Source organism: Centropristis striata, chromosome 13 (genome assembly GCF_030273125.1).
Source record: "Centropristis striata isolate RG_2023a ecotype Rhode Island chromosome 13, C.striata_1.0, whole genome shotgun sequence".
NCBI classification, from domain to species: domain Eukaryota; kingdom Metazoa; phylum Chordata; class Actinopteri; order Perciformes; family Serranidae; genus Centropristis; species Centropristis striata.
The window spans coordinates 29,813,250-29,839,734 of NC_081529.1; the positions used below are offsets into that span (position 1 = coordinate 29,813,250).

The window sequence follows — 26,485 nt, forward strand, 5'->3', positions numbered from 1 at the left end:
TCAGCGCACCTCATCAAACATCACCCTCCTCAGCAGCGTTTCAACCCCAGCACATTCAAAACACATCTCATGAGAGAACATACAGAGACAAAGAGACAGATGGCTGAAGACGAGCTACATCTTACCACTCCATCCTGCGGGGCAACTATAAACCCCAGTGCCTCTGCACCATTGCAGCGTGGTATTGTTCTCTTAAATTGAAGAGGCTCCTACAGGTCTGTGTGACCTGTGCCTTAAAACAGGCTCCTCTCTCCTCCTCTGGATGCCTGCCCCAGACAACCGGATGGCCTCTGAAGAGTTGATTAATTTGGCGGGTTGGGTTAAGGTGAGCTGGTGGGCAATCTAGGACAGCATTCTTCATCTTCACCCACTTCTGCAGCAGGTGCCTGCCCCAGTTCTCCGACCACAGCCCCGCTGTACAATTAATGTTGCCATCCCCATCAGCAAAGCCGTTCATTTAGCACGTCTACGCTGCCAAAGCTTGGCATGGGGCTCCACTCTGCAAATGTCACCATGGCAGAGGACATGCCTGCTTATAAGAGATACTACACTGGGCGCGAGGTGTATTTTATATTGTCATATAAAGCTGCTGTGAGGGATTCTTATCCTCGTATAAAATGCCATGATTTTTCAGATAGCCGCTGCCATCTCAGCAATAACAAACAGCCAGATAAAAGACTCCAGACGCCGGGAGAGACGAAACAGACCGTAGTTGTTAAATGTTACTGCTGGTGAGGAGTTAACCTTGCCTCAGCTTACATGCAATCTGTGGGACTGGGTTTCCCTCTGCTGGCACTTCTGCGTAAAGACTTTGTGTGATTTAGCAGAGCTTTTTTTTCCACAAGATGACGCCACACACGCCTAACAGAAGGATTTCCCTTACAGTGCACAACTTTACTTTTTCAAACTGAAAAGTAATTTGTTCCATCACACTTGTTTAAGTCAAATGACAACCAGAGCTGGCCCGCCGGTATTATACAGCACAAATAATACTACAAATCCCAGAATGCTCTTCTCATGTTTTGGCTTGAACACAGTAGATCAGTGTATAGCAAACTGAGCAACAATTAAAGTTGTCTTTATGCACTTTTTCTTGCTAGTCCAAGGCATGGGCTTCAATGGTTGCACATTCATTGAAAGATATTATTATTAGTCATTTGGTTTATTATTGTTATTTTATACTTACATTTATTTTTAGCCTGTGGAAAAAGATTACTGTTAAATTTAAATTTAAAGAAGGCTGCATATAAAATAAAGGGACATACGATTTTTATTTAAATTTTATCTAAGAAATGAATGCCATTGATGTGTTTGTTTGTTATATTTGATATTCGATTTTGCATGTTTGCAATATTAAGTTATATCAAGCTTTGCTTGTTCCATTTCGTTTGAACTTGTTTCGGTCAATTTTTTCAATAAATATCAATGTTGGCCCGCGACTTTGTCCAAGTTTTAAATTTTGGCCCACTGTGTATTTGAGTTTGACACCCCTGTCCTAAATGATATAGTAGTCTTATTATTGTTCAATTAATCTTAATTAACAATTGCATTATAAAATGTAAAAAATGCGTTCATGTATTTATTGTTTTATTTATTTAATGGTTTGTTTCATAGCTATGTTTATTTCATAATTTTAATTTATTTACATTTATTTATTTAATATCACCTTACAAAGCTTTCACATGTTTCTTTTTACCTTATACATGCAGTAACACTAGTAGCACCTGTACAATCTAATGCAAACTAATAACAGTAATGCAGTAAATGCTGATGATTTTGACATTGTTTGAAGGAAGTTCTCACGGTTGGTGATGTTGTATTGAAGGATTACATACACCACTAGATTATCTTTGTGGAATGGACACAGTGAACACTGATAAGAGTGTCAACAACAATTTAACAGTACAATCTTTGCTAAGATAAGATTAACTGCAGGGATGTTGGGTTGTATAATGATTATTGGCTGTGGATGTAGGTTTGCCAGCATATTCATTATATTTAAGGTCCTTAATTTCTTTAAATCTATATAGGTAAAAAAAATGTATTAACTGGTTGTGTTTCTTTTTTTTAAAAATGTTATAATACTCATTCTGGCCACAAGAGGCTGAAGTCTACCTGAAGTCTCTATCCTTCATGTGATTTTTCATTTCTTCATGTACTATAAACACAAGGCACATATATTGTGTGTTTGCAAGTTATGTAATATTACTATCATGCTAGTGTTTTGGCTAGAATTTGTTTCCTTTTTTAATTAGAAAACAGCAGTTTAATCTATTTAGACCATGGGATAGGGGTGCACTTTTCCCTTTTGTGGCAGAAAGTATCACAACAACAAACACCCACATTTTTATATAACCTGCCAAAAACCTTTTTTTCCATCTGTTTTCACAGATTTTTTTAAAAAAGTATACACTTAGAAAGATGATATTGGCAAAACTGTCTCCCCCACCTTTTTCACGGATGATTAAAAAAGAAATAAGATAGATTATCCTGGCAGCAAAATATTTTTTTCCACCTTTTCCACCTGTTTTATGTGTCATAAACACTTTTTTTCTCTCGATTGCCTCTCAGGCTTTCATTGTAAATCTGTATAATAATAATAATAATATTTTAATCATTTTAAATGTTAAATAAATGCCTTCACATGATATGAATGATATGACAGGCCTGTGCTTCTGTATATATGTCACAATTTGTATTTCTTTAACCTAAAACTTTTTGTGTTATTATATTTTTGTCACATTATTATTATAATATCAACAGGACTGTGTATCTCCAATATTCATTAATTCTGGTGAAGCAATACTTACCTTTAAATATTTTTTCCACTGCATACACTCTGGGACTTTTTTGGGGGGCTTACTCATCTCACAAGAGAAAATGTTGTGTTTGCTATTATTTTGAAAGACACCAAATGTGATTTGGTTGTAAACAACCTGATTATCCTGGCAAAATTCTTCATCCACACATCCAAATAGAGAAAAACATAACCATTTTTTTTAATGTTTTTAAAAAGACTCTTGTGGACAATCACCTCAGTACCTTGAAACTAATGAAACACAAACATGCACTGTCTCTGCTTGCAGCGTATGATGATCTTAAAATATTCATAGACCCCTAATTGGTATGTGTGATGTATGATGTATTGACCTGTTTATTTATTCTCCTTTTTCTTCTTTCTATTTTATTTAAGCTTTTGTATTTTTTCTCTTCTCTATATTATTTTATATATATTATTTATTTATGTGCCCTGCTGAGAGGTGTTACTTGTTGTTGTTAATATATGCCATGACATTTTGTACATGATTCTTTGTCAATTAAATTTCTTTCTTTTCTTTTTCCTTTGGCAGATAGACTGCTATTTCTGTGGGAATCCAGATATTGTCACATGACAGTGGAAAACGCTATTATGTAACAACAGCAGCGCTTTACTAAAATGAAAGGCTAGCAATTTTTCTATTTTTTTCTTTTTCTTTTTACTAAATTTGCACAGTCAACAAACCTAGTAGAAAAAAAATCAAACAAGGTATAAGCTATGGGATTCAATGGAAGTAAGTGTTTAAAAAAAAAACCTAAATATTTATATGAAATAATAATAATTATAAATATTATTATAATATTTATATGAAATAATAATAATAATAATTATTATTATTATTATTTTAGGGAACTAAACTATTACTTTACTAATACTTTTTTTCTCTCCACATTTAGTTATTTGAGTGGACATTCATTTTATTGCCACTTTTTTTCCCACAATGTCCCATTACATTTTTTCAAGGAACATTTCATGGGACAACTGATTATTTTTGGTTATTTTACATTAATGTCTTGCAGCAAACTAAAGTGAACACAATCTAGCGACCGTTAACTGGCATGCTATCAAAGACAGCTTTGGCCACTTTTTTTCCCCACTATGTCCCTTTTCTTTTTCATTGGACATTTCATGGGACAACTTACCTTTAAGGATTATTTTTTTGTTTTTTTACATTAATGACTTGCAGCAATTTTTCTATTTTTTTCTTTTTCTTTTACAAAGTTAGGCAATTAAAACATGTTATTTCTTCAAATTCTTCTAATTTACTACATGGGCCATTTATTTAATAACTACATATTTATTCAGGGTATTTCACTTGAATTTTATGTTATTATGCCACATCTATTTGTTCTAGGGAACTTTTATTTATTTTTTCTCCACATTAAGTTATTTGAGGGGGAATTCATTTTATTTCCACTTTTTCCCCCACTATGTCCCATTTACTTTTTTCATGGGACAACTGATTATTTTTTGTTATTTTACATTAATGTCTTGCAGCAAACTAATGTGAACACAATCTAGCGACCGTTAACTGGCATGCCATCAAAGACAGCTTTGGCAGATAGCCTGCTATTTCTGTGGGAATCCAGATATTGTCACATGACAGTGGAAAACGCCGCTATTATGTAACAACATGTCGGCTGCGTGCACCGGCTCTCCATCGTACGATTCAACCTGTGTCAAGTGTGCCGTAATGACGACACGTCTTCACGTTTGGCCTTTTCAAAATAAAACCACTTACTGCAAGAAGTGTTGAAACGAGCTTTACGGGCAGTGCTTCCTTTCCTCCGTGCTTTATCTGCTTTCCTTGGCCGACTTGACGTAGCGCGTCGTGCGTCGTTGCGTCGCCGGTAGAGGAGGCGTTGGCGCATCGCTCTGGTGCTGGAGCTGCTGCTGGTGCTGCTGCTGCTGCTGCTGACACACAAACCGGTTGTCCTGCACTGAAACGGGGCACATAAAACTGATCCCCATCTCAACAGGAGGCAGTCGCCCCGCAGCTACAGTTGCACTTTAAGTGATCACTCACCAGCTTGAAAAATGATCAAGAACGGACATCACCACCACCAAGTGAACACAGCAGCCGGGAAAGACGCAGGGACGACCCCCGGTGCTGCAGTTTCCAGTCCCGAGAAGAGGAGGAGAAGAATCCGGGTGTGGTGCGACGGCTGGTGAGTTACTTACCGGATGTTTGATGGTGTGGTGAAGATGCTACAGCATTGTTCTCATCGTTTGCATCGTGCCCGTTGGAATGAATGTGTGAACCTGGCTGTCACCTTACCAGCGGGACAGGCCTGCTGCAGGTTAGCTCTCACAGGACTGCTGCTTCATTCTCCAGAGACATCAGTACACACTCAACTTTTAATTCAATATTCTCTTTCATGTATTCTACCATGAGAGTTTCAATGACCTGACACATAACCACTGTCATTCAGGACTTATCACATTTAATCACTTTTACCCTACATTATTACTGGGGCATTCTAATCTCAATTTTCCTCCTCAGTAGACACATTATTATATAATTACATCAGAATAGATTTATATTGATACTTACTGCTGCAGTTTATCATAACTCATAAATCCTCCTAACTATGACCATGGTCTTACTATACTTAGAATACTTATACTGGGAATGACACACTATTTAAAGTGATTTTGATAAGAGTGTGTTAATGCAGAGATTTACTAAAATTAAAAGCTAGCAATTTTTCTATTTTTTTCTTTTTCTTTTTACAAAATTTGCACAGTCAACAAACCTAGTAGAAAAAAAATCAAGCAAGGAATAAGCTATGGAATTTAATGGAAGTAAGTGTTAAAAAAGGCATAAATATTTATATGAAATAAATAAATATGGGTATTATATTAGAATATAGAAATTAGGTAATAAAAAAGTTATTTCTTCAAATTCTTCTGATTTACTATAGGGGCCATTAATTTAGTAACTACATATTTATTTAGGCTATGACACTTGACTTTTATTTTATTATGCCACATCTATTTATTTAAGGGAACTTTTATTTTTTTCTCCACATTTAGTTATTTGAGGGGACATTCATTTTATTGATACTTTTTCCCCACAATGTCACATTTTTTTATACAGTTTATTTATTTTAGGGGAATTTTATTTCATAATTCATAGAGTCATAGATAGACTGTCACTGGGACTTCTGTCAAAAAGTCCATTTAAGTTTATTTTTAACAGCACAGAATGATAATGTACACACACACACACACACACACGCACACACACACATATATATTTGAAACAACACTTTTTTGTGTGCTTTTAATAGATATTTAGTAGTGAAGAGGCGATTAAAGAAGTGAAACAAGTGAAAGATTCAAACCAAGAACATTGCAGTTACACATGATGCACCAGACCACTTAGTAACCTGTTCCACTCTGAACCAAATTAGTTTGACTTTTCGAGGGATTACTTTCATGATGCCGTAATGACACCTCTACAAACAAGGTGTCTTCTTTCAACACCATGTAATGGAATAAAGAACAATTACATTAGGGTTGAGCAAGACGCTCACATAGCGCCAGACGCGGTCTTTAATGCAATACAGGTGAATAATGTGAACACACAGCTGTGGGAAGGGCAAGGCTAACCACGGGGAGTTAGTTCACGTCATTTGGCAAAAGAACAAACATGGAAAAAAAATACCGAGACAAAGTTTTGTTCACTCTGTTTCTCCAGCAAAGTGTCTTATATGATACTTTTTTTTTGCCTTATATGTATACTGCCCTACAAAGTCTAACTGCAGTAACTAGCAAAGAGTAAAACTGAGAAAAACTGCTTTAAAGTGTTTTATTGTTTATTAACTAGCCAGCCAAATGGGTTATATGTAGATAAGTGATATGACACTTATTTCTACATGTATTGATGATGTAATTTTTATGCAAAAGAAAATCATGATAATTTATTTGACCTTTGACCCCAAAAATGTAGTTACTGCCTCTGGTTTTGCTGTAAAAGGTTCTAGTAATAATGCAAAAACAGAGTGCAGTAACTACAATGTTGTTGTCTTTTTTCAGCTTTTATATATTTGTTTTCAGTGAATAAACATTTTCAAATTGATTTTGTTATAAGTGTATTTAAAAGTATTTAACTACTCTATTCAAATATTTGCGTATTATAGACTTAATATTACAAACTAATGTTATATTTTAGTCTTAATAACATTTCATCTCACTTTTTTTTACTTCACTATCTAGATAATCATTTTCCTTTTAAATAAACTTTTAATTTCTATTAATTTTATGTTTAAATTAGTGTGTATATCCAAAGCAGACCGTGGTAAGTGCAATTACTGCTGTCTGCTTTGGTTTTGAGTTGGATTTTGTGGTTTTTATATCATTATTTCCCTAGAAATAATGCAAATTTGAAATCTACAACTTTTTGACAAGATAAAACAGACATCAAGGAGTTCATTTTTGACCAAAAATGTAGTTAGGCTTTGTAGGGCAACATATATAATCAGTATATTTCAGTCTTTAAGGTTCCATTCGGTTCATTTTGGTCCATCTTTAACACTTTTCCTGATAGTGGCAGCAGTAGGAATGTTATCCTTGTTAATTATATGACAGCTAAACATAATTGTTGGCTGCTCTTCATGAGACAGACAGACCTAATGATGATGCTGACCTCACTGAACAGGTTGCATGGTCTGGACTAGGTGGAGTTAGAGGTTTTAGTGTCATCTCCGATACGTGTATGGTGCTCAGTCAGTGCACTAATATTTCAGTCACCTCACCCCGACACTTGGCACCTTCAAGACGTCTCCTCTGTAGAGGATCAGACACTGAATACTTATTTGGCGCTGCCTGCTCAACACAACATTATAGAGGATCAACACACTGACAGTGAGATCTATGGCTTATTAAACATATATGGGATATTGCTGAAAACAAAACTTCTTTTCACCCTTTTTGTAGTGGGTTGGCAGCATAATTTATCAGCTGTATGTATCTAAAAAAAATTGGCGAAATTATTAAATGATTAATCGATCAACAGAATTTTTTACCAACTATTTTTAGAATTCACTTGACTTTTTCCAGCTTCTCAAATTTGAGGTGATTTGACGCTTTTGTTGCCATATGTGAAAACAAAATTCTTCAAGTTTTGGTTGAATAAAAGAAGCTATTTGAGTATGTCACCATTACACTGTAAAAATAAAAAAAAGATAAACAATAGCTACTCAATAAAATTGAGGCAACAGATTGCATGCAATATCATTAATTAAATCTAACTACGTTACAAGTTGAATTAATAACAACTTAACAGGAAGTGCCTGTCAATTAAAAACAGACTTATTCTACTGTGTTGGAATCATTCAAAATTCTCTTGATTTAGAATTACATGCACATAAAGATTATATTTAATGTGATCACAATAAATAGATTCCATCTCAAACATTTTTATATTAGAGTTACTTCAACAACTGCCTCAAAATCAAGGACGCATTTATATTTAATACATTTTATCAAATATATTAAGTAAAATGAAATGACTACAGAATAATTTATTACAGTGTAGGTGTTTGACATTATAACAGGCATATTTCAGTATTCTCTTTCAATAGTACACACAACTACTAATTGACAGTAATCAATAGCTGCAGCTCCAGACCAGACCCTTTAAGATGTCTCCTCTGGGAGAAGCACCAAGCGTTGGTGGGCAGAGTGTGGCTCCATGCTGCAGCGGAAAAATAAATGTTTTGAATTTCTGTGTATGGAGGCCAGGATTATGGTGGCTTTCCCTTGCAGAGTTCCTGCCATTTAGGTGTGGCTGCCGATCCATGCTTTGATGGAATGTTGCAGAATATTTGGGATGCCAGAATATTAACCGGTGGGGTGAGCATGCAAAGGGAGCCAATGTCAACACAGCTCATGCCATTAACCCCCTCTAACCCCTCCAGCCCACACCTGCTCTCACCACTGTAGCTCGTCACTGAGCGCATTGTCTCCCGAAGCCCTACTGGACGTCGCCACGCTCTTACTGACATCCAGCGTTGTCAGCGGTATGAGCGGAAAATTCCAAGAAAAGAGCACAGTCACTTCATCTGTTGAGACATCTTTGAGCCTGCCCCTGCTCCTCGGCACAAAGACGCTTATTTGTCAGCCTTAAAAGAGGTGACAGGGGTTAAAGATCAGTTGTCAGGGAAGCATCATCAAGGAACAGTGCAAAGTCCACTTCCACTGTGTCGTGCTGAGGTAGTGTATCTATGCAGACTATAAACATGCTATTTTAAGCCTCAGTGAAGCAACAAAGGGTTTCTTATTCATTCTGAATCAGCTCCATCTGACACAGTGCTGGTTCTAGACCTTTTCTAAAGGGAGGCCAGGAACGCCCCCACATGCAGTTTTAGGGTATTTAACCCATAAGAACCCAGACCCAGTAATCCTTAAAGGAAAATTGTGGGGGATATACCACAGACCAAGTGGACCACATAGGACACATTTATGATGTTTTAAAGAAAAAATTCTACCCCTAAATGTCAAAGATCTGTGATGTGACATTGGGTGTTTATGGTATTTATATTTATGATATTTCTAATTTTAAAATAAAAAAACTAGACACTATTTTCTACTTACAGAGACACAAATTTGACTTTTTGTTTGCATCTCCATAACATATATCAAAATTGTGACTAGCTACTTTTTCACATTTCTGTTTCCAGTCACATCCACATTTTGGAGAAGTCACTTCTTATCACAGTCACATGACCGCCACACCAGGGTGTTGATTATACGCTTAGGGATTTAATGAGTTAATGTGAAGCATAAAGCTGAATATGGGAGATTCTAGAAGATTTAAAGTGTTTGTTACACGGGTGTCACCATGGGTTCTTATGGGTTAATATTCCCCCAACATCTCCAGCTAGGGGTGGGCGATATGGCCCTAAAAGAATATCACGATATTTCAGGCTTTTTTTGCGATAACGATATTCTTGACGATATTACGAAATACTTAAAAAGATATAGAAAATATGATTATATGATATTTTAGTCTGTATAAATAAATAAAAATCTAAAATGTAGTGTGAAGTGCAAATCTCAACAGTTGCCAAATATAAAAAAAAATTACTCTTGACTCTTGAGTATGAGCAAATAATAAAAATAACCATTTAGGGGTTTCGGGGGCATATTTTAATGCCATTTTGTAAAGGAGAATAAAGGTCCTTGTATGTTTTATTTAAGGCATCTTATTTTGACAGTCTTCTTGTAAGTTCTGTGGTGGATTCTGTTAACACACTGTGCTCTTATTTTGAAAGCTGCATGTGTTTAGCGACAGGGAGTAAGTAGCTTTTTGTGATTAAAACAACTTTAACCACTACATCAAGAAGTAGGAATGTTGCCAATATCATGATATGGATTTTTTTTTACCATAAAAAAAATATACCGATATTAACGTGAACGATACGATATGGCACACCCCTATCTCCAGCTGGGAGATGAGTGCAGGTGGCAAGTTTGTTATGTTCAGAAACTTTCAACCTTTTGGAGATTTCTGCAAAAACTGCATTTTCTTGCAAATGAATAGCACTCACGTCTGTTCTTGAAATAGCTCATGACCACTCTTATTAACAGTATACCTTGGAAAGCCATGCTCCAGGTCTCCAGTTTGAGGTTGTAACGTTTCACAAGGCTGTGATTATCCGAGAGGTCACAACAGGTCATTTTATACAGTGAGGTCTCAGCTTTCTGGTCATACCCATTTTATGAAATTCTCAAGCTGTTCAGGGACCCCAGTATGCAGAAGTAAGTTTCAACACACCCATTTTTAGAATCTGTGAAAATAACACACATGCAAAAAAAAACTGCATAATCAGATATTTTGAGGTGAGACGTTAAGGGACCCCTTTGAAAATTATTAGAGCGTAATTCAATAAGTGGTTAGTGCCAAAGGATGCCTTAGGCCCTACAGTTACAGTGATACCAATACATGTATTCACATTTTCTACACAGGCTGGTGCATATATGAAAAAAAAAACGGCTAACCCTAAAAACAAAAGTTTTCTCAGCTGTTTCTTGTAGTATTAGATATCCTTTATAACATACTAAAAGTTTGCCAAAATCTGACTACTAGAAAGGTGTCATTCTCAAGGGGGAAGGAAGCCACCAACACTAGAAAAAGCCATATGAGAAAGGAGAAATATGTAATAATTACTGAAGTGAAATTGTAAAGTGTCTGTGGTGCAAGGTGCTCATGCAGGAAGGCTCACTGGAACTGATCAGATATTTGTGGTTGTAAATGTAAGAAATAATATAAGTGAAGCTCATAAAGTTCAATTAAATGTATGCATGTTATTCATTTTTCAGAGTATAATGCACTGTATTTGACCTATATTAATGATTTGAGAAATTGCGTAAATACATGGCCAAAATGAACATATCTATTTGATCAAATAATCATCTAGTAATATTCTCAAGAGCTTTAATGGATTCCTCGACCCAGAAAATGTAGATTTTGACACCAAGATTGACCTTCTGAGTGGCTTGGAAGATATATTGGTTCTCATAGATTTTATATGGCTGCCATCTCCGATCTGCAAACTTGATGAAGTGGCTCCCATCAAAAACTGAAACTTATGGTGATGGAGACCATTTGGAAAAAATGTGGAGTAATGGTCATTATAAAGACCTGGCGGCTGCTATTTTGAGAGAGTCAGAAATTGGTAAACTTTTAGTATGTTTTTAAGTACATTTGATACAACTGTAAACCACTGAGAAACCTTTTGTTAGAATTTTTTTAGGGTAAAACCATATTTAAGGGTAAAACCATATTTAAATGTAAATGCAGTTTAACCCTCACCCCAATGTAAACATTATAGTTATTGTGCTCCCTTATCTGGTATTTCCTACACGTGTCCCTTTGTATTCTATCAGTGTCCACAAATGTCAGTCTGCTTTTGTTCTGAAGAAGTGTAGGTGCTGTTTGGGTGTCCGCTAACAGGCTACGCTCATTAATATTTGATCATCGCAGGGTCATGATCCATCCCTGCTAAAAAATACAACAGGAATACGGTAACACGTGTTGGCCGTCTAGCTAGGATAACACCCCCCAAAAGCAGCCTTCTGGTCTTATGTAACTCCGTCTGGGTCTCTGAGTTTTCTTGCCTATTCATTCACCTCCAAATGCTCCCCCTGAGTACATTCTTCTGGCCCTGCAGAAGAATGGCCTCAGAGCCAGCACACGTGGATCACATGTGAACAGATTGACAGCACAAGACACGCAGAAAGTCTCGCTTCCTCGACAACCAGCCTTTTTTTTTTGGTTCTCGCATTTTATTGAAGCAGTGGATACCTATAAATCTCCCAGGCAAGCCCAAGAGTCTGGAAATAGTGTTTTTTTTTTGTTACAATAAGCTCAAGTGCAGTCCAGGCTGTTTTCAGTCAGCCTATGTATAGTGACACCACAGCAAGGCACAGATGCTGCCTTTCATTAGCATAGCCTGGGGCTGAAAACAGCATGGGATTCTGTTACTGTTGTTGCTGTGTACATACTGTAGTCCTGGCAGTGCTCATCTGTTTTCTTATTGATTTTTGAGGATGCTATTCATAGTGCTGTTTTACACCTGACCCCTGAGAGAGCTGACGTGTAATTTAATGCACTAAAGAGGACGCAGGTGCCAATTTTAATATATTTTCTTCCACTTCAGCCATCATTATCTTGTCATTACCGGTATTTTGATTCTGCTGACGCATAATTGCCGCTGGTTACAATAGCTTTTGTGACTAAATGAATCCTAATACACTAAATATATCTTCGCTGACACCTGCAGGCACTTTCGTCAATTAGAGCACATTCTTCAGGGTTTTTTTTTTTTAACATATTTGACATCAATATCACGTTCCAAGTAGAGCAGACAGAAAAATGATCAGATTGATGTCAGCTGTTGGCAGGAGTTACAGTGATAGAAGGCTAATGACCATCTGTTCTCTATTACTATGCTAGATTACCATGTTACAATCTCAGTCTCCAATCTGTGCTAATCTAATTATCCACAGATGGTATCGGCCTGGGTGGAGTGAGGTGGGAGGGGAAAACACTGTGCTGTTGACTTTTTTATGTCGAGACTTTGATCAGATATCTATCATCTCACATGAAGTGCGTGGATTAGTTTAGTGGCTTGATAACATCAGAATTATCGGTGGTGAGCCCATGAACTAAACATCTGTTCTGCCCCACAAAGCCTAACTGCAGTAACTACAATTTTGGTCAAAATTGAGTTATGACTAAAAAGGAACCCCTTGATGTCTGTTTTATCTTGTGACAAAGTTTTAGGTTTCAATTTTGCTTTTTCTCAGAGAAATAATGATATAAAAACAACAAAATCCAACTCAAAACCAAGCAGTAATTGCACTTACCATGGTCTGCTTTGGATAGGTATACTAATTTAAGCATAAAAATAATAAAAATTATAAGTTAATTTTGAAAGGGAAATTACTATCTAGATAGTGATTAAGTAAAAAAGTGAGATAAAATTATATTGATACTAAAATATAATGTTTCTTTAGTCTAAAATATGCACATATTTGAATAGAGTTGTTAAACACTTTTAAATAAACTGATAACAAAATCAATGTGAAATGTTTATTCACTGAAAACAAAATATAAAAGCTGAAAGAAGACGACAACATTGTTGTTACTTCACTCTGTTTGTGCATTACTATTTGAACCTTTTACAGCAATGCAGTTTCTACGTTTTTGGGGTCAAAGGTCAAATTACATCATCAATACATGTAGAAATAAGTTTCATATTACTTATCTACATATAATAATAATATAATCAATTTAACGGGCCAGTTAAAACACATAAAAAAACTTGAAAGCAGTTTTTCTCAGTTTTACCTTTTGCTTAGTTACTGCAGTTAGGCTTTGTAGGGCAGTGTTGGTGCTCCTACATTCCAGATAATCATTGTATTTCTTTTGTATCAAAGCTGTATCAAACATTGCTACATCTTGTAGATGCATTCAAAAGCACTCAGAAATCTGAATATTAAAGAGGGGCTGCCATTTCTAGCTTTTAATAAAGTCACTGTGTCTAAAATTGCATTACAACCTACCATTGATGCTAAGTATATCAACATCTTAAAATAATGGTCAGGTTTTTCAGAAGACACAAAAAAAAACTGGTGGCGAGTATCATGATGAGATGATTGAGGACAAAAAATTTTTTGCCAAAAATGACTTTTGAGGCCATTATTTTAGGAATGTGACTATATTGAAAATTGAGTATGTAGTGCGTTCAATCTGTGATATGTGGATTTTGTGTATGCAAGAAATGCCCACATTTATATTAGATCAGGAAGAATTTCCGAGTATAAGATGTGAGTTTACCACCTTTAAACCTCTGAAGTCCAGGAGATTTGGTTGAAATTTGTCAACTTCCTATGCATTAGTTTCTGTCTCTGTTTAGCATCTTTCAGTCTGTCCTTACATCACATGCATGGCTCCTTTTTCTCCACACAAACTTGGCGATCAGTCAGATTTTTCATTTTATTTTTACTTAACAAAGTATAAAGCTGCCAGGAACCGAAAATACAAGCAAAAGACATAGATGTCTAACGAATAATAAAACTACAAAACAGTGTTTTTGCATGTAAATTAAAAATAGTAATAGTTTTCATTGTAGAAAGAAAATTCACATTTTAAAAATGGTCTAGAAACATAAATGGCACACTGTGAAAGCTCCTATGATTGCACTTTTAACTAGCTTTCTCAGCTTGTCTACATATGATATATAAATAAAGTTATTACTCTAAATAAAACATGTGTATTTTCAATAAATAGATGGACTCCAGAGGGTTAAAATACATTGCAGTTTTTCAAACTGTCAATGGCATACTTTGCTGATGTGATGTCACACGTCTCTAATCCAGTACAACATACTTTGTTCAACTTTATCACTATCATCAGGAATACAACATGGTGTACTGGCCAAGAGCTGTTCAACGTGATATAATAGTGATAAAAGAGTAGATTCACTGTAATTCAAGGGATCCTTCATCTTTATTTTGATTTTCAAACTAAGATTCTAGGAACAATCTTTTCCTTCAGATCCTGTACTTCACTAAGATAATGTAACTTTTATGTATCTTCTTATCTTCTTATCCACCAGCTATGACATGGTCCATTATGGTCACTCCAACCAGCTGCGACAGGCCAAGGCCATGGGAGATTACCTCATCGTTGGAGTTCACACAGATAGTAAGGCTCAGAACCATTGTCTCATTGTCTCTCCCACATAGTACATCTTCAGCGGAAAGCCTCTCTTTAAAGCTAAAGTTTATAGAAGAAATGTATTGAACCTGTTTAAGTGTACACTATATTTAGAATATTTTCTAGGGATGCACGATATTGGATTTTTTGCCGATATCCGATATGTCGTTTTTTTACAACTCATTTAGCCGATTACCGATACCAATACTTTTTTCCCGCACAACTAATACCCACAATCAGGGCAAATTTAGCTAATTTCTCAATTGACATAATAAGTAAACATAACCTGTGTTCACTGGGAACATGTGAAAACTGTAAACTGCAACTGTACAGCAATTAAACCCAAATTGAATAAAACGACATGTACCTTACAGACTGCTGCTTAAATTCAAATTTAACTTAAAACAGGAGCCCAATATGTGACGACTCAATCTGCACTGTGCAAACAAAATCACAAAAAAAACGGAAAATATAAGCAGCTTCGGTCCTTAATCAGAACATAAATAAATAGGTGGGCTCAGACTACACTGCACAATTCTATGAGCTACAAACAAGATGCAACAGAGAGGTGATGTGTACCCCATTATTTAATCACTTTATTATATCGGCAGATATCGGCGTGTTGGCCAATGGCCGATAGTTTATTTTCATGCCAATATCGGCCGATACCGATAATATCGTGCATCCCTAATAATTTTTATGTGGCTCCAGAACCTCAGGTTGCTGACCCCTGGTCTAGCTCATCTGTATTTTCTTTTCTTTTTCTTCCCCTGTTCTGTTACTCCTTCCTATACCATGCATTATTTAGCCCAGGGCTGCTGAGTCGGGAGCCATGGCACCTATACTGCCCTACAAAGCCTAACTGCAGTAACTACATTTTTGGTCAAAATTGAGTTATGACTAAAAATGAACCCCTTGATGTCTGTTTTATCTTGTGACAAAGTTTTAGATTTAAATTTTGCTTTATTTCAGAGAAATAATTATATAAAAACCACAAAATCCAACTCAAAACCAAGCAGTAATTGCATTTATGCTTTGGATATATATACTAATTTAAACATTAAAAAAAATAGAAATTATATGTTTATTTGAAAGGCAAATTATTATCTAGATAGTGACGAAGTAAAAAAGTGAGATAAACTATGTTAAGACTAAAATATAACATTTCTTTATAATATTAAGTCTAAAATCTTTGAATATAGTTGTTAAACACTTTTAAATACACTTCTAACAAAATCAATTTGAAAATGTTTATTCACTGAAAACAAAATATAAAAGCTGAAAGAAGACAATAACATTGAGGTTACTGCATTCTGTTTTTTATTTTCTATTAGAACCTTTTACAGCAATGCAGTAACTACGTTTTTGGGGTCAAAGGTCAAATGAGTCATCATGATTTTTGAGTATAAAAATTACATATCAGTACATGTAGAAATAAGTGTCATATCACTTACCTACATATAACCCATTTGGCTGGCCAGTTAAAACACGCTAAAAAACTTTAAAGCAGTTTTTCTCAGTTTTACCCCTTGTGTAGTTACTGCAGTTAGACTTTATAAGGCAGAATAGCCTCTGTACATGTGCTTTTCAGTCCCATCATTAGCATGCAGACATCAGCTGTGCCCTGTACACTTTGAAGGGGTTGTTATGACACTAGTGCAGTGACTCAGCGATTGAGTCGTATGACTTCATAGTCAGAATCAGCACTGATATCCTCCGTCCTTCCCTGTGATGACTGATAATAAAATATCTCAGTGACGAGGGCGATGCTGCGTTCAGTCACCATGAAAACTACTTATCAGAATGTCACGCAAATGGAGATTTCTGCCCTCTCAGTATGTTTGTGTGTGCGTGTTTTGTCTTCAAGGTGAGATTGCGAAGCACAAGGGTCCGCCAGTCTTCACTCAGGCAGAAAGATACAAGATGGTGCGGGCCATAAAGTGGGTGGATGAGGTCGTGGAAGGAGCGCCTTACGTCACCACCCTCCAGACCCTCGACAAGTACAACTGTGACTTCTGTGTGCACGGAGGTACACTATACTACTACACCTTGTCTCTATTTAGCTACACATACAGGTACACCTCAAACAATTAGAATATTGTGAAAAAGTAAAATATTTTTTGTCAATTATTTCAGAAAGTGAAATTTGTACATTATATAGATTCATTACACGTAGTGAAATATTTCAAGCCTGTATTTCTTGTCATTTTTATGATTATGACTTACAGATAATGAAAACACAAAACTCAGTGTCTCAGAAAATTAGAATATTACATAAGATCAATTTAAAAAAAGGATATTTTAAACTCAAGGCTTCTGAAAAGTATGTTCATTTCTATACACTATATACTACTTGGTTGGGCTCCTTTTGCATGAATTACTGCATTAACCCTATAAAGCCTGAACCATGAAATAATTGCCAGAAAATTCAATTTTTGTAAAAACTGAGTGCTTATTAACCTGCTGACGAATTTTAAGAAATAAATAAATTGCATATATGAATTCTAATTTGTATCATATTTGATACATCAGGTCTTTTTGTGCATTTTGTTGCTCACAGTTTGTTTTTCTCGAACTAACAAAAACATATAAACCCTAACATTTTTAACCTATTAAGACTTTGACTTTTCCTTTTTCCTCAAGCAAAATACATATTTTTTCCATATAACACAACATCATACATCTGCAGATATGAAGTTTTTTAATGCAGCAATGACTGATCCATTCGTGGAACCTGCATATCATTTTTGCTACATCTGGTATTTTTGTGCAATTTGTTGCTCAGTTTGTTTATCTTCAACACATGTATACATCAGGTTTTTGATGATGTAGAGGTCTCAAAAATAACTGTATCTAATATGATACACTTGGCTTTATAGGGTTAATACTTGGTGGCATGGAGGCTATAGCACCATGTTGCTTTGATATCAGCCTTCAGCTCATCTGGTGTCTCTCACCTTCCTCTTGACAACAGCCCATAGACTCCTATGGGGTTCAGGTCAGCCCAGTTTGCTGGCCAGTCCAGCCCAGTAGTGGTCAAAAACCAGTAGCAGAGGACATGGCCCCAAACCACCACTGACTGTGGACTCACATATTGAACTTTTTGACAATATTCTAATTTTCTGAGACACTGAGTTTGGGGTTTTCATTATCTCTAAGCCAGAATCATCAAAATTACAAGAAAAACAGGCTTGAAATATTTCACTCTATGCGTAATGAATCTATATAATGTATGAGTTTCACTTCCTGAAATGATTGACACAAAATATTGAACTTTTTCATGATATTCTAATTTTTTGAGATGTACCTGTAAACATTCCTAGTCCCTAATACAGGGTTCGTACGGGTGCTTGAATTCCTTGAAAATGCTTGAATTTAAATGTTGTATTATCAAGGTTTAAAAAGTGCTTGGATTTTGGATAAAGTGCTTGTAAATGCTTGAAATTCTTACTGTATTTCTCTTGATAATAAAAATAATGAGTAGCCTATCTGAAATGAAGACCGTTCCTCCTAAAAGTGTAATACCATCGCTGTTGGTATGGTTAAGTGAAATCTCCCCCTTTTAGTATGTAAGTACTCATCTAAAACATGCAATTTACAACTGGTGTAAGATACTGGAAAAGCTTGAAAATGAACCTTGAAATTCCTTGAAAAATGCTTGAATTTGACCACTGCTAAAGTATACGAACCCTGGTATTAGTTCTGATCAGTTCCAAGTACGATACTAGATCGCTTATTTGTGTTGTTCCAGATGATATAACACTAACAGTGGATGGGAAAGACACATATGAAGAGGTGAAAAAGTCAGGGCGCTACAGGTGAGTTTTGAAATATGCAGAAGGTGATAATAGCAGATGGGATCAGATGAAGTGTTTCTGAAGCTGCTTTCTGTATCGTTTCAGAGAGTGTAAGAGAACCCAGGGAGTTTCAACCACAGATCTAGTTGGCAGGATGCTATTGATGACCAAAGCACATCACAGCAACATTGTGAGTACAGCCTTATTCATTCAATATGTCCTCAGTAACCGACACAAGCCTGATTCAACCCTGTCTCCTCTACAGGATAGTTCAGACTATCAGCAGCACACAGACAACTTTGGAAAGGTAGGTACCAAACATAATTACAGTTTATTTTAAAGCCTGGGTCATCATATCAAATCCTCAGCTCATTTGTGCCCAGAATGGAATTTGTTAATTTCTCTAGACTCGTCTCACCACAACATTAACTCCCAAGTTTAAAACAACAATTGTGCGCCCATTTCAGAAAGTTAAACGGAACATCATATTTCTTAAGATGTCATTTGAACCGTTGTGCATTATGTTTGTGTAAGATATCACATGAACTTTTACATGATGATGCATTGCTGCATATTCTTTTCTTTTTTTTAAACATATGTTAATTGCACATTTTGTTAATTTACAAACGGTAAACAACATAGAACAAGAAGGCACATACAAGAGAACAACAACAACAATAATGATAGCAATAATGATGATGAAAATAAAATGAACAAATAAATAAACTGGAAAAAAAACATGGTGGTAGAAAGATAAATAAATGAAAAATAAGTAAATAAATAAATACCTACATCTATATATATATATATATATATATATATATATACACACACACAGATACATATACATGTCTGAAAAGCTCTAAATGTGTATACTAAATCAAGATAAATGAAAAGAGAAATAAATCTTCAGTTCAGCTCATCAGTCCAGCCATCTACTTCAATATCATTTTTCTCAAGGAAATTACAGAAATTGCCGCATATTCAGTGTAAAAAAAATAAATGAATCAACAGGATGTTAGAATTTTTCCTCATTTTTCAAACATCCCAGCTTAGATTAATGATATAAGTATGATATTCCACGTGTTTTAAAAGACAAAGTTGTACTGTTTGATACATTCTCAGAGTATGTCTGTACCAAATTTCAAGACTTAAGGCCAGTGAGAACAAATGTGGCATTTTTCCTGACAAGATATCATCTTTGGGCAAAAATTGATTAATTACAGTAGCATGTGCTTATATCCAAGTTATTCCTCTCCCTTAACTGTTTTGTTATTCAAGTATTCAAAGTTGCTATTTAGGCCAGATGTCAACCATTATTAAACAAAGGCCTTTACTGTGGACCCACTTTATAATCAAGTTGCAGTCCTTGCCAGCAAAACAGTGAATGCCACTTCTGTTCCTGGATGGGGAAAGTAGCTCAGAGTCAACATGCTGGGGATTTAAAGAGTGTGAAAGCTGTGGAGGGTCTCTTCACATTTGAGCAGTTCAGACTGGCAGAGTAATGCTGTGAATTTGGCAAGGGTTGAATAAATGTGCTGGGGATTTGTGGGACAGCTTTGAGTTAGCAATTGAGCAAATTGGAGAAATTGCTGCTTAAACCTCTAGGTGGCGATGATGCAGCGTTTTGGTACTCCAGTGATAATACTGTCTGGTAACACTTACCTAACAATAACCAACTAAGTAATATTTATAGATGGTTTACAGACCAATTATTGACCATTTACAACAGGGGTCTCAAACTCTAATTACCTGGGGGCCGCTGAAGGCAGTATCAAAATGACCAAAAAAAGACACAGAATTACCAAAAAAGACACAACATTATTTTTTTTAAAAGACACAAAATTATTAAAAAAAGACACAAAATTACCAAAAAAAAGTAATTAAAGGGACCTTCAACACACAAAACGGTAGTGTCATTCATATAAAACTCACATTAAACCTTAATATCAAGGCGAGGGCCACAAAATATTGTCATGAGGGCCGCAATTGGCCTGCGGGCCGCGAGTTTGAGACTCATGATTTACAAAGTGCTATACATATTTCATCTTTAAATGTTTTAAACCAATTTGTTAAAGGTATATGAATCAATTCAAAAGCATTAACATACTTAATATGATGTTAAAAATGTTAAAATGAGTGCAACTAAAACTATTAATAAACTATTAATTATACTTTAATTGTTTGTTAATGTTAAAGTAACTATAAACTTACATTAATATACCATCTATATTACCATTTATAAATGATGTAGCTAGTTAAACATTAATAAATTATGTATTTAACATTCTAAATGGCCTATATACGGTTTATAAATGATGATTAAACATTAATAAACTATCTGTTTACCATTTATAAATGATGGTTATTGTAAAGTGTTACCTACTGTCTCTTTACTGAAGTGCATCTGTCTTATTCCTATACTGTTTGTACTCATTGTGTCTGTTTCTGGACTATGGGGGTCACATGGTCAGAAGGGCCACAGTCCCTGGACAGGGGTGTCTCAGTTCCTGCAGACTTCACAGAAGATCATCCAGTTTGCTTCAGGCCAGGAGCCTCAACCCGGAGACACTATCATCTATGTGGCGGGGGCCTTCGACCTCTTCCGTATCCAAGAATTTCTGAAATATAAAAGCAGTGGTGTCACCGTCACAGTTATATGAAATGTTCTGAATTCTGTGGACTGTTTTTATAAAATTGTCAGCTTTTCTGAAATGCCTAGTCGCCCTTGACTCACTTCCTGTCAGACATTGGACACGTGGACTTCCTGGAAGCAGTGCATAAGCTCGCAGAAAAGCCATACATTATAGTGGGGTTGCACTTCGATCAGGTGAGTCTCCTTGTGATCTTTCTTACCTATGTAATGACAGTTACAGTCTCCCGAAGTAGGGTTGCAAAATTCCAGGAATTTTCAAAGTTGGAAACTTTCCATGGGAGTTAACAGGAACTTATAGGAATTAACAGGAGTAAACTGGGAATTTACTTATTTATTTAATTGAAGTTTAGGTTTAGGTTTATTTGCACAGTTAGAATTACATAAAATGACAAAGAACATATAGTGTAAAGTGCAGGGAGAGGCAGAAAACCCAGATGGGCTTATTTAAAGCCTTCACCTAAAATGTCATAGTTATAAGAAAGTAATAAACTGATAATAGAAAAAACATATGTATGACATCGACAACAAGTTATAATGACAATAACAAAAATAATATAAAAACAAAAATGAACATGATATAAAAGTGTATTTGTGTGTGAATTAGAATTTTAAAACAGCAGTTAAATGGACTTTTAGACATCTTTCGAAACATTTTATAGCGATGGAGTTCTTTGCCAGATTATTTTGAATATTTCCAAAATGCCCCAGCTTAACTTCCTATGGAAAGTTTCTGGAAATTTACCGGAAATGAAAAATTTTACTTTATTTACACGTCCTCTTTCTAAATGTTTTTCAGGAGGTGAACCGCTACAAAGGGAAAAACTACCCAATCATGAATGTCCACGAGAGAACGCTCAGTGTGCTGGCGTGTCGAGTAGGTTCTTCTTCTTCTTCTTCTTCTTCTTCTTCTTCTTCTTCTTCTTCTTCCTTCACCATCAACACTGTGCATTGCACTAGTACAGGGGTGGGCAATTAATTTTCCCAAGGGGCCACATGAGATACTGTGAAGGTTGTGGAGGGCCAGACCAATACTCTAAACTAAATTCTACTCAATATTAATTTCATCGCTTTTTGAAATGCAGTAAATTTTCTGGTTTTGAGCTTCTGCTGGTAGGAATACATGTTATGATGAGAGTGGAGTAACTCAAATATAGCAGTAAAAATAGTAAAAACTCTTTCATTTTCTCTAAAAACTCAATCATTATCTCACTTTTCCATTTATTTTAAACACAACATGAATTCAAACCACAAAAACAATATAAAGCATGTATGTTATGCAGTAAACTTGCTATATATTAACTTTATGCAAAAAGCAATAAGTGTTTGTAACAAGGTAACAAGGTAACTCAGTGTTTTTTGTGGAACGCATTTCTGTGCAGGGGAGTATGCATGCAAGCACATACATAAAACGCCTTCAAAATAAAAGCACTGCAGGCAGGACAAGGACAACCAAAGGGCCAGATGCGGCCCCTGGGCCGCCTAATGCCCAGGACTGCACTAGTATATCATATTTATATACAATCCATTTTGTGTGGAGTTGATTTATTTTTGTTGTGTTGCTTCTTTCCACAGTATGTGTCAGAAGTGGTGATTGGTGCACCGTTTGCAGTCACAAAAGATTTGCTGGACCATTTCAAGGTAAGTTTGTCTTTTGCTCTTATCCGTTGGTATCATGCACAAACAGTACGGACTTCTTGTTTTTACTGTGCGCTTTATGTCTGGAGCGCTCGACCAAACCAATTTCCTGTGTGGAATAATAAAGTTGATCTGATTCTGAATCTAACTACAGGCCGTGCAATTAGCTCTCACCATTAGATAATAATTCATCTCTGCTGTTAAGAATGAATCATATAGCACATCTTTTTATCCACAGGTGGATCTTGTATGCCATGGAAAGACAGAAATATACCCTGACAAGGATGGATCTGACCCTTATGCTGTAAGACTCAAAACACTATCACATATCACACACTTTTATTTAAAACACCTCCATTAAAATACTGTAAGTAGAGATAACGAATCACGTTAATTTAGCATGTGTCCTTCATATCCAGGAGCCGAGGAGGAAAGGAATCCTGCGTACTGTTGACAGTGGGAACAGCCTCACTACAGATGCCATTGTGCAAAGGATAATCAAAAACAGGTATAAAAAAAAAAAAAGAATAAAGAATTTGCTGAATAAAAATCAGTACTGTATGTTCAGTATCAGTCAACTGCTAATCATTTAACCCTTTGATGCACAACATATTGACCCCCCTTCTAATGCAAAACATGGGTGAAAAATGACCCTCATTCATTTCCCATGTTATTTAATGCTGCTGTGTGTTTCTGTGCTCTATCTTTTGATATCAACTTATTTTATGACTGAATATTCCAAGTGTTCTTTAAATATATCTATAACAACAGATCATTATTTCCATTTTGCCTCTCATACTTTATGAAGAAAAAACGTTTTTGTGTTATTACATAGCTAACTACATGGCTAAGTAGCTTGCTAAGCTAACTACTTAGCCAAGAAGTTAGCTAAGTAGTTAGCTTAGCAAGCTACTTGGCTAAAAATGGATACAGGTCATTTTTGACCCATGTTGTGCATTAGAAGAGTAGTGACACAAAAAGGGATTTTATCAAAAATAAGAATAAAGGAAAACATAACATTTTTGTTTAATTATTCAATTAAACAAATTATAATTAAATAGGCATAAATGTATATCATGAATACATTTCTAAATGTTCCTTTCCTTTATTCTTCCTTATATCTATTTTTACTGTAAAATAGTTAACTTTTCACGTGAGAAAAACAGAAACCCTTTTTCAGCTTTGTGAGGGGCATTTTGTGGCGTCTTCTCTTCTGTTGTTGTTGTTGTTGTTGTTGTTTTTTTCAACACAAACCACTGCACACACTAGAGCAGCCAGAAGGTGCTTCTCCTCCATTTTGTAAGTTTTTACTAAGAGCATGATGGGGAAAAATGCTTAAAGAATCTAGTTGCAGTCTTGTAAATAGTGGCCCAAGACTCGCAGTCTGTCTAAAACCTCAGACTGAGACTAGACTGGGACTAAAAACTCTTGTCTTTAGATGTGAGCAGGTGTGTGCTGATAGTTTTCCGGGAGTCTTTTCCAAATCTTTTCAAAGTCTTCTGATATATAGGTAGCATGAGTCATAGATTAGATTGAGACTTTTTCTGATTTTGTTTTCATTCAGGTTGCTATTTGAAGCAAGGAACCAGAAGAAAGAGGCCAAAGAGATCGCTGTGATTCAGGCCATGAAGCGACAAGAGGAGGAAAAGACTAAAGAAAGAGCCCAGGCTGTGCTGTAAGAAGGCCCCAAACAAGCACCACCGACCAAGTGTCAACATAACACTGACAAGCTCAATTAACCTAAACTCATGTACAGTAAAATCAACCCTTTTATATGTGGTATGACACCCTCCACACACGATCCTGGCTAACAGCAGCAGCCCTTACAGCAGCCCATTTATAGTCAGGGCGGCGTGCTCTGCTGTGGGATCATCAGGTAAACAGTGTGTGTGTTTGTGAGCGTGTGTGTGTGTGTGTGTGTGAGTGTGTGTGTGGGGATCTTCTGTGTATTAATATATTTGGCATTATGCAAATACATGTTCATGTCAGTCAACAATCACACATACAGATGTCTAATTATGGAGTTATGGACTGAAATTTTCTGAGAAAAGAACATATTACTATGTCTACAAATGTCTATTTTATGTCTGGAAATTTTTAATTTCTCAAGTACTTTTATTATAATTTTTTTGCCTTCAAAAAATATAGAGTTTTTCAGTATTATGTTGTGGGAATTGAACATATGAATGGCAGATGTGGGGACCTGATATGCTTATTTTGCCTTCAAAAATGTTGATTTTTTTTCTCAAGTATTATGTTATGGATTTGATCATGAAGGGCATGTTTGGGGACCTGATTCTTTTCTATTTTTTTCTTCAAAAATATGGATTTTTAAAGTATGTTATTATGGGATTTGGACATATGAAGGGCAAGCGTTGGGACTTGAGATGCTATCTTTTTTTTTTTCTTCCAAAATATAGAATTTTAAAGTATAATATGCTTGATTCGAACAAATGAAGGGCAGGTGTGGGGACCTGAAATTTTGGTCATGCATTAAACTGTCCCCAGGAAGTGATTTGATTAATCATTTCCATGGGGTTGTTGCTGCTTTCTGCCTGGCAACGGGTGGAGCCTCACACCTGATTTATCTATGTATATACTGTATGTACTGTGTCTATGTATTATAAAGTGATTACAGGCTCTCTGGAGGAACCACTAGAGCATTAGGGGAGAAGATCCCCCTGCTTCTCTGTACCTAACTTGGGTTGTTTGGATGTGAGAAGGTATTGAAACTCTTTCAGGACCTCATGTACATATCAGACCTTGCTCCAGACTGCACTGATTGCTCAGAAATCATCAGAACTGTTCTGTTTTACGGGCAGAGCAGGTTTTTAACTGAAAATTGCACACTGTCGAGACCTGCACGCCCTGCCTTTTGAGTGCAATTGTATTTTTTTTTTTAAAACCAACACTCCTTAGGTTTATCCTAATATAGAGAACACTACAGAGTTTTAACAGACTGCTTTTAAGCTTATTTTTTTTTAGTGTTTAGAGAACTATGACAGATGCTCAGTGTTGGCTTGATCATGAAATAGACCTCTTACTGTCATTGAGCCCTGAACCATTTAACCTCTGTCTCTTTATCAAATGGGATTAAATAATATATTTTTTGTAGATGTATATTTTACTCACCTCCTCTCCATTAACTAATGTATAGATGGTTTCATATTGTTTAAAAAAGCATAATACTATGTCTGTATGTCAAGTTGGAATGTATTCATTGTAGGCTATAATGTGTATGTTATTGACAACTCCCAGCTGATAAAAACAGTAGAAACTGACTGGACTACAGTATACTACTGCTGATAATAACAACATTTTAATCTGAAGGGCTATTTGTCATCTTT

General features: G+C 35.7%; 1 protein-coding gene across 2 annotated transcripts; it reads left to right on the forward strand.

Annotated features, from left to right (window-relative positions):
* Positions 1-4,706: 4,706 nt before the first annotated feature.
* On the forward strand, positions 4,707-26,467 carry LOC131984046 (ethanolamine-phosphate cytidylyltransferase-like). 2 transcript variants are annotated; one of them, XM_059348912.1, is made up of 13 exons: positions 4,707-4,986; positions 14,950-15,038; positions 16,918-17,079; positions 18,802-18,868; positions 18,953-19,037; positions 19,113-19,154; positions 21,322-21,454; positions 21,595-21,677; positions 22,300-22,377; positions 23,076-23,141; positions 23,377-23,442; positions 23,558-23,646; positions 24,703-26,467. In XM_059348912.1, the coding sequence occupies exons 1-13, from the start codon at positions 4,856-4,858 to the stop codon at positions 24,815-24,817; spliced, it is 1,206 nt and encodes a 401-aa protein (XP_059204895.1). In that variant the 5' UTR covers positions 4,707-4,855; the 3' UTR covers positions 24,818-26,467. The 2 variants fall into 2 exon arrangements, with proteins under 2 accessions (XP_059204895.1, XP_059204894.1); XM_059348911.1 differs by having other exon boundaries at positions 18,953-19,154.
* The last annotated feature ends 18 nt before the right edge of the window (positions 26,468-26,485 follow it).

Excerpts from the sequence above, each read along its gene's own strand:
- LOC131984046 (XM_059348911.1), top strand. The coding sequence starts at position 4,856 with ATGATCAAGAACGGACATCACCACCACCAAGTGAACACAGCAGCCGGG. Across the intron at positions 19,155-21,321 it reads ACACAGACAACTTTGGAAAG|AAGGGCCACAGTCCCTGGAC; the intron begins GTAGGTACCAAA and ends TCACATGGTCAG. Across the intron at positions 23,142-23,376 it reads ATTTGCTGGACCATTTCAAG|GTGGATCTTGTATGCCATGG; the intron begins GTAAGTTTGTCT and ends TTTTATCCACAG.